Source organism: Lycium barbarum, chromosome 2 (assembly GCF_019175385.1).
Source record: "Lycium barbarum isolate Lr01 chromosome 2, ASM1917538v2, whole genome shotgun sequence".
Classification (NCBI taxonomy): Eukaryota; Viridiplantae; Streptophyta; class Magnoliopsida; order Solanales; family Solanaceae; genus Lycium; species Lycium barbarum.
Genome location: NC_083338.1, coordinates 119,143,603 through 119,152,637, shown reverse-complemented (window position 1 = coordinate 119,152,637; position 9,035 = coordinate 119,143,603). Strand labels below are relative to the sequence as shown.

The 9,035-nt window shown below is 37.4% G+C and overlaps 1 protein-coding gene across 1 annotated transcript; it reads right to left on the bottom strand.

Moving 5' to 3' along the window:
• Positions 1-445: 445 nt before the first annotated feature.
• On the bottom strand, positions 446-2,648 carry LOC132628813 (protein Ycf2-like). The gene is made up of 3 exons (XM_060344576.1): positions 2,616-2,648; positions 2,243-2,476; positions 446-736 (listed from the first exon to the last, which is right to left on the bottom strand). Exons 1-3 carry the CDS (start codon positions 2,646-2,648, stop codon positions 446-448), a joined length of 558 nt encoding a protein of 185 aa, XP_060200559.1.
• Positions 2,649-9,035: the final 6,387 nt, after the last annotated feature.

Sequence of the window (9,035 nt, the reverse complement as noted above, 5' to 3'; positions counted from 1 at the left end):
CCTGTAGCCTTCCTTGTGGACCTGTTGGATCTTTTTAGTAATTCTTGTATCTTCTTTTCTATATCTCTCTTACGTTATCCTGTTCGGCTCTCCAGGCCTTCTCCATTTCCTCGTAATGATCTAGTTGTTTATGCCTTGGGGAGGATTCATTTGGGATGTTGGGAGTGAAGAAGGATACTTGATGAGTGGGGTGGTTGAGCAAGACAATGGTGGTTTTCCCAGTTGGTGGGGCTGTAACACGTACTTGGTTTGTCGGGTTGATGAATACCGGATGGGGAACCTGGTAAGAAGGGACTGAGTGAATGGTCCCGGGGATTTGGGTGTAATTTGTTGGTGGTGGAGTGCGGCAAGAAGTACCAACATGATTCGGGTCAGTTGGAGTTAATGGAGGTGGGATGGTTCCTGGTGGGTATATGGGGAAGTGATCATGCATTGGAGAGCTTAGTTAAGGGAAAGGAGGAGGAGGCTTTCCTTCTGCAGTTGGTGCACCTTTTTTAGCATTGGCTGTCTCATTCCTAGCCACCTTTTCTTGGAGGGTCGTGACGGCATTCAGTAATGTCGCGATCACATCTTCCTGAGATGATACTTCCTGTGGGTCTTGGGTATCTCCCTCGCGGAGAACGAGCTCATTTCCACCATTATCCAGTGTACCAGTCATTTTCTGCTTTCCTTTATCTTCTTTCGAGAGGGATGCTAACGCGACCTTTGATCTTGTGAAGTATGCCAACTTTCGGTACTAAACTAATCGGTCTCGTTCTATAAGATAAGAATAACTCAACAGTAGATAAAGTTAGTTACTTAACATAAAAGATAAAGGCAAGATATCACATATTGATATTTAAAGCGCACATAACACATAAAGTCATATATTAAAGCTTGAATATTTTTTGATCCTTTGTTCTAAAAGTTCAGACGTTTATAGGCCTTTTATGTTTGGGTGGATCTTGGTTCAGTGGGCTTTATGGTTGACTTACTTTGGCAAACTATTTTTCTGTTCCAAACTTAAACAAATAGGAGGGGGGAGGGGATTATAATTTATACTCCCTCTGCCCCAAAAATATTGTCCTCCTTTCCTTTTTAGTCTGTCCCAAAAAGATTATTCCCTTTCTATATTTAGAAACAATTTAACTTTATGAGATGATTTACAGCCACACAAATACTTATGTCTTATTTTGGACCACACATTTCAAAAGTCATCCTTTATTTGTTAAACTTTGTGCCAAGTCAAAAGAGGACAATCTTTTTGGGACGAAGGGAGTATTATATAGGGTCCAAGTATTACGTAGACTACTTACGTATCCCACCAGGGGAAATCAGACACTATCGGAGTTCGTTTTACAAAAGAAGGATATTTACTTTTTTCCTAGATATCCTTGGGCTAACCCTAACTGAAGACATCTCCAGACCAGGCCTGACTAGGGCTTCCCACGTATCCCTCCATAGGGACGCCAGGTCGGCATGGTTCCTTACAATATTTATGGGGGAGGGGGTAACTTTTTATGTGCAAAAGTGGGGGACACCTAATATCTACCCAAAAATATACCTCTGCGAGTTGCTGTCCTTACGAACTCGCTCTCTCATCTTTCCCTTCTTCTCAGTGCTGTGGCGAGAGGATGACCAAAATCTCTCCCGTACTGATCTTGTGCTCGAGCTTGAGCTTGATCGCGTAGCACTCTTCTATGTTATGTCCCATAGCTCCAGTATGGTACAAGCAAAATTTGTTCCTGTTAGGCCCTAATGGTACGGGCTCGTGGACAAGCTCTACGGGTCTGACTTTCCTTAAGGTAGCCAGAGTTGAGAAGATGCTGGCATACAATTCCTCGAAGACCGTGAAATCATATGCCAAATCTGGGTTTCAGCGGTGACCCCTTTCTCCTGGGCCAATAGGGTCATAGACTAGTAGCGTGTGTGACCCCCAAAAAGTCCCGATGATCCTATCATTGATCAAGCCGCAAATTCTCTTTCTTAATCCTAGGCATTTATTTAAGATATGACCCGCCTGATTGCGGTGAAATGGGCACCTTTTGTAGGCATACACCAACTCGGGCGGTGGTAACTTGGCCCTAGTGGTGTAAGACATTCCTATGGCGATCATCCTTTCGAATAACTCCTTACAGGTGACGGGCCGTGAGGCCACTCTGAATGGGGAAGAATGGACTTTAAAAGCTATGCCCCACCAAGCAGGTTCGGGAGGGTTTGCGCTTCCAAAATTCTTTGACGCCATAGTAGAGGTCGCAGGTACTAGCATGGGTGAGGGTGCGTAGAAGTCAGATCCCTTGTTGGTTGGGGAATAATAGTCAGATTCACCATTCACATCATTCTCTTCTTCTTGAAATTCAGCAAACATCTCAAATGGTTCCTCTTCTTCCTTGACCTCTATGTTGATAGGCTCCAATTCTTCTTCCTCCATATCTTGAGTCTCTTCTTCTTCCTCTTCTGGCTCTTCCTCCTCAATGGGTTCTTCCTCCTCAAATGCCTTAGACTCAACATTTCATTTAAAAATTAAAACCTTTCAAATTTCAACCTATCCAATTCTTTTCCTTATTCTTGGAATTAGTGATCCTAGGTGGGCAGTTCCTCTCCTTCAACTATGCTAGCCATAGTTTATCACTTACCCCTTGTTTGGATGATGGTTCCCTATGGTTCATTAATGTATGGTTTTCTATGAAACCATGTTTGTTTCCATTGTTCTTAAAATTATGTGGTATGGTGTTGTAAACCCGTGGTTCATCCCATGGTTATATAATCATGAAAAGTCTCAATTTTTGTAACCACAGATTTGGTGGTTTTTCCGTGGTTACGTATTTCATTTCTCCATTATACCCCACCCTTCACCTTCCACCCCACCCACCTCTCTCGCTGCTACCCACGCCACTCCTCTGCTACTCACCTCCACCACTCCAACCACTACCCACTACCTCTCACCACCGCCCAACCCCACCCCACCTCACAACCACTCACCCTGACCCTACCACCTACTAGCCCCACCCTCATCCACAACCACCCACCTCACACCACCCACCCCTCTACTACCCCCGCCCACTACCTCTCAACACCACCTAACCCCATCCACAACCACTCACCCCCACCCTACCACCCACTACCCTACCCTACCACCCACTCACCCCCACCCTACTACCCACTACTTACATATTTTTTAAAGTTCCTATTATATTCTTTACTTGAGTTTTATTAATTTAAGATAATTTCTAATTAAGAGTTAAGGGTATTTTAGTAAACTTACAAGTTATTATACAGTACCATACAGTCAAATCAAACAATACAAATGTTATTAAACCACAACAAACGATACAGTCTATCCAAACATTGTGTTCATTAATACAGTACAATACAATACAACACCACATTGTTCATACCATATTGTACATTAATGAACCACGGGAAACAACCATCCAAACAGAGGGTTAGCAAATTCATTTTATTACAATCTTTGATCCAATAACAAAAATAGCAGTCCAAAGGCATGAACATGACTAAACACACATCCCATAGACCCAAAGGCATGCCATGGCACATTTTATTTAGGGGAATGATACTATGAACCAAGTTATACTTGGCTCTTCTCGATCCCCATCCTAAGATGTCTTTAAAAGTCTTACTAGGCCAAGTGACTTATGGTTTGGAATGTGCACACAAGTGGCTTGATCTTCTTATCATCCAACCAAGTCAAATTCCTAGTCAGTGACAACAAATTGGCCTTGAACTTAGCTTAGCCTAGAAATTTAGTCATGAAATGGTTTTTTATCCTTTGGCTATAGAGTTCCCATAGGCTATCATGTTATTTTTGAAGTTGATTTTAATAGGAAGAAAAAAAGCCAAGACAATTTTGGTAAGATAGGGGATCTGACAGATAAGATAAACAACAACATACTCTCATTAAAACACCATTACAGACTTGCCAGCAAGTTATCAAACAAGTTCAACATACACTTAGTTCAATGATCCAAGGTGATCATGAACAGTCTTTTAAAAACAAGGTTACATCAATCAAGTTTGTAGCACAAACATATCCTAAAAGAGATTCTTTAAATCATGCATTCAAGGAAAAAAGATTTGGCAAGATAATTGCATATCCATAATCCCAGGCAGCTAAGCTAATCCTTATTTTAACTAACAAACATCTTGTCCTGAAAATACTTTGACATTTATAATATTTACTGATCTTGCTTTAGAATATGTCATGATTTCACACATCAATTACCCCATCACTTTAAATTATTTTAAGCAAAACAGGACTTTAAACATGAGCTTCAGCCTTCCTTTTTCTTTATCTTTGTTTAACTTAGTCTAGAAACCTCTTGATCATGTTGCTTTTATCTTACCCTATGTGATCATGGTTTTAATAAGTAAAAGGGAAAATGCATAAAAACACCCTCAAACTTATCCCGAAATATCGGTGACACACTTATACTTTGCGGGGGTCCTATGACCCCCGTAGACTATTTTAAACTGGAATATATACACCTTTAAAATTACATACCTAGATCTTCATAGTGCAGTGTGTTTCACACGCCTATTTTATTTTATTTTTCACTTTTTTTTAATTCTTCCTCCATCTCCTTCAAACCCTACCAAACGATTAAATCAGCATAGCCTCATCTTATTATTTTTTCTAACAACACTGAAAAGAAAAACACAAATTACAAACTAATCTCTTAAAAGTTCAACTAAATAGTAGGTCCATCTATCATCTTCTTTCTCGGCTGGCATGGTTGGGGGAGATAACCTGTTTGAAGATCCCTCATACAAATCATAAATTTGCATACAGTAATGATATTTGTAACATCTGAGAAGTCAGTTCATCTTTATTTTTCCTTTCAATCTCCCATAATTTGATTTAGTGATAACCGGGTAGCACAAGTTAGATTAATTTTTTATGATGAATGAAATTTAAGAGCAAACTATCCACTTAGTTATACTTTATATTATATTATTATAATATATAAGATCTTGAGAAATGATGAGGCAGGTGCTCGGAATTGTCTGGCAAGTTGAAGAATTGAGAGGGTTCACTTTTTTCTTTTGTATATGTTGTGTGTTTTTTAGGGGCATATTTTGAAGGTGCTGGAAATCAGAAAGAATATTGTGGGTGAAAAGAATGAAAAAAGGAGAAGAGAACAGTTGCTGGGGGGCGCGCCAACTATGTGTTTGCCATGGTTGAGCTATGAAGGTGAAACAGAGAGGAAGGGGTTAAAGAGGAAATATTAATTAAATCAAATCGGTTAATATAGTGTTCAATTCAGAATCGACATTTGTACACATCAGTCAGTTTTGACTATTTTTTTGCCTCACACACGCCTATAAAGAGTGAGCACACTTGCTGTGCCACATCATCACTCAAGGATATATATGTTTCAGTTTAAAACAGTCTAGAGGGGTTATAGGACCCTCGCAAAGTATAAGTGTATCACTGGCATTTCGGGGCAAGTTTGAGGGATTTTTATGCCTTTTCCCTAAGTAAAACAAAAGAACAGGTTAACACATATTGACCATAAATAATAAACTTGAATCAATCCTTCAAGAACAACAGACAACCAAGCAAACCTTAAGCTACACCATTAAGTATAGATACACCTTGCTACATTGATCATTTGAACAAAATATAATATGAAAATAAGTAAAACATAGCTGTGTTAGCATCTTAAAATAAACACAGGACACTTCATTGCATCAAACTAACAACACAACTAACCCACATCATCAACACAATATCAGACTAAACAGCACATGATTAAACTATTTTTTAAACTAAGCAAGAAATTAAAGTAAAAACAATGATAAGATAAAAAAAATTACCTTTTTGGGTGCAACCGAAGCAAGAATGCACTTGGAGTCTTCTTTGTGCTTCCAAAATCAAGCTCAGCCACACATACATAACAAAAAGAAATTAAAAATTTTGAAACGAGAGAACTCAACTCTTAAAAGCTAAGTTTAAAATTTTGACTAGGAAAGCCTTAATCTCAAGTTTTATTACTTAAAATTTGGGGCTTTTCGCATTTGTTCCTCTTTTTTAAAAAAAAAAATTTAATTTTTTTTTAAAACTTGGAGGTTTGGGGTTCTATTTGTAGAACCCCAAAATTGCAAAGAAACTTAAGAGTACCGATGTGGGACAAACAGATTTCTTCATACATTATCCTTTGTAAACAAAACCTACAGTATAGATCAACAATGAATGGATTGATTTGAGCCTTGTTTTCTTCGATCCGACCGATTTACTCTCGACCAATGAGATTCGATTAAATATAAACACAATACAATAATATAAATTCATAGAATCGCATGTTTGACTCAAAATTTAAAATAAAAGGTTAAAAGAGAAAGGTTATTACCATGTTTGGTGCGAGAGAAGCGGATTTGAAGTGGAAACATTAATTGTTTTAGTCAAATGGTTATGCAAAAGCTGATACAGGTCTGACCCTTCTGTATTAATGCCATTTCTGGAAATCCAATGAGGGAGAGAGGGAAAAGGGGGAAGGGACGGTGCGTCTAGGGTTTGGAGTAAAGGGGAGAGGAGAGAAGAGAGACAAGAAAGGAGTGTTTGGCATGAAACGAAATGTTAAAGGGTGGGGGTGGGGGGGGGGGGGTGGGGGTGTATTACCCCCTTAAGCTGAACGGACTTGGGCCGGGTCTTGGTCTATTTTTGGACTGGACTCGGTCCAAGTAACAAAGAAATGAGGATGATCCTTTCACGTATGGATATAACATATATATGTATCTATATATTTAATGTATATACATGTATAAAGGGTAAGGTGGGTAAATTGAATAAGCGAGTAAAGTTTAAAATGGTTGATTATTAACCATACTATTCCAACTGTAACCTAATTAAGAATAATTCTGATTAATTGATTTAAAATTAGCTAATTATGTAAATGGGCTCGTCTTTGCGAATACAACCTTAATTAATTTTAATCTAATTGAGGGTTGCAATTATGACCCTCTTGTTAACTAATTGGAATAATGTCTTTAGTTAATCTTAATCTAATTAGTTATTTCAATTGTGGCCCTGTTTGTCCTAATTAACCAGTTAAAGCTGAATTTGCACTAATGACCTAAATTGATTTGCCAATGGATTCGGTCATTTCAATCAAGGCCCCTTAGAGGCTAATTTTGCAAAATGACCCCAATTGTCTTAAACCATGAATTGGTTAATCCAAATGTGGCCATAATAATGTAAACAATTAGTAATTAAACCAATTTTCCATAATGACCCTCTAATTGATTAATTAATCTAATTAAACACTAAAACAATTTATTAATTTCAAACAATTATGCAAAAACACAGAATTAAAGATTGAGGGGTAAAATGGTCAATTCCCTTAATTACCCAAATTCCTTGGATTTAGAGGGGATAAATCATTTGTCAATTTGAATTTTAACAATGTAGCCATTAAGTAAATAATTATTTCTAAAATGTTTTGCCTTTGATTAATTCTAACAAAATATTTCTTAATGTCATAAAATACCAATTAATTCCTAAATGATTTGTAATGTCATAAAATCGCTTTATCAATTTAATTTCCTAAAATATTGACCTGAATAATTTTTATAAAAATTATTTAAATCCTTTAAGATGCATGACTCATTTATTTATTATCCAAGGACTCTGAGTAATTAAAATAAACAATGGGAGGCCAAAAATTAGGTGTCAACACTTCTAACCATACCTTTTCATGGAAAATGAAAGCGATGTAGATACTTTTGCAGATGGATCTCTTGATGCACCTTCAGTGGAAGATAACAGTAATATAGGGAAATTTGGAGGCTTGGTTCTTGATGTTCTTTCCATAGAAAATGAGAACAAAGTGCTCACAACTTCTCTAAACTGTGAAGAAACTAGTTCCAATGAAGATGAGTTAGTGAGAACAAAAAACAAGAAGGATAAGCAAGCTGGGATGCTCGGACTTTTCATGCATCCCCAATTCTCTCCTTCTCGAGTTCTAGAAGGCCCTGAGGTAGATTTTGATCTGTTTATTCTTAATGTAAATTAAAAATTTGAAAGAGATGTAGTCTCCCTTACATGTTCTATCAAATGCTTGAGAAAAATGGGATGTCAATGAATATTATGATATCTGATTATGTACATGTGGCTTCTTGGTACCCTATTTTGGCTGGTTATTTTAAGGTGAGTTCTTGTAATGCTTTCTTATTGGAATATGAGAATATGATTTTGGATAATAAAAAAGGAGAAGCATAATGGAGTTGGTGCAAACCAATGGGAATCGGATAAGTTTGTTAGTACTAAAAGTCAGTAGCAATTCTCCGAATTCAAAAATGATCGAATTAAGCTACAAGGGGTGAAAAAAGGAATTAACTGCAGAACTTATGATGTTAATTCAGGAGCTACTTAGAAAGAAGTGCTCTCATGGCAAGCTCGTTCTGATACAATTCTCCCAAAGATCATGACTTCCAGCGATTTATGATTAAACTTAGAGAGTGATAAGAAGACCTGCCCATGTGAAGAGATTGAGAAATCACACTTTCTAATAACAGAGGAAAGACCAATACTAATTGCAGAGGGAAAAGTATGAGTTGATGGTTTTTTATCTCTGGCAAGTTGGGATGTGATTGGGAACAAAGAAAGCAATAATATTGAGTATGAGAATGTATGATCATATGATATACCTTATGAACTATCATATTGCTGCACAATTAGAGGCCGTCAATTATCAAATCTCTAGTTCATATTTCACCCTTAAGAACAAGGGTGATCGCAAGGGAAGAGACGCACTCAGTTTCTATTGTTACAGTCTTCTGCCCCATCACTTGGAAAGATGAGTTTGACATCTTTTGGGCTGATTAAAAAAGTTTTGACAATCAGTAGCTTGGAACAGACAAATGGAATTGGTGAAAAAGAATTTAATCTTAGTAGAGTATTTAAAATGATTCCTTTACAAGAGTGCGGAGGAATTAAAAACCAGTCGAGATGGTGAGAATTCCTTCATCGGAATGAAAGTGGAGTTAGGCAGGTGTGAAGTATTTGTTACTGAATCACTTAAAGGAAAAATTCATAA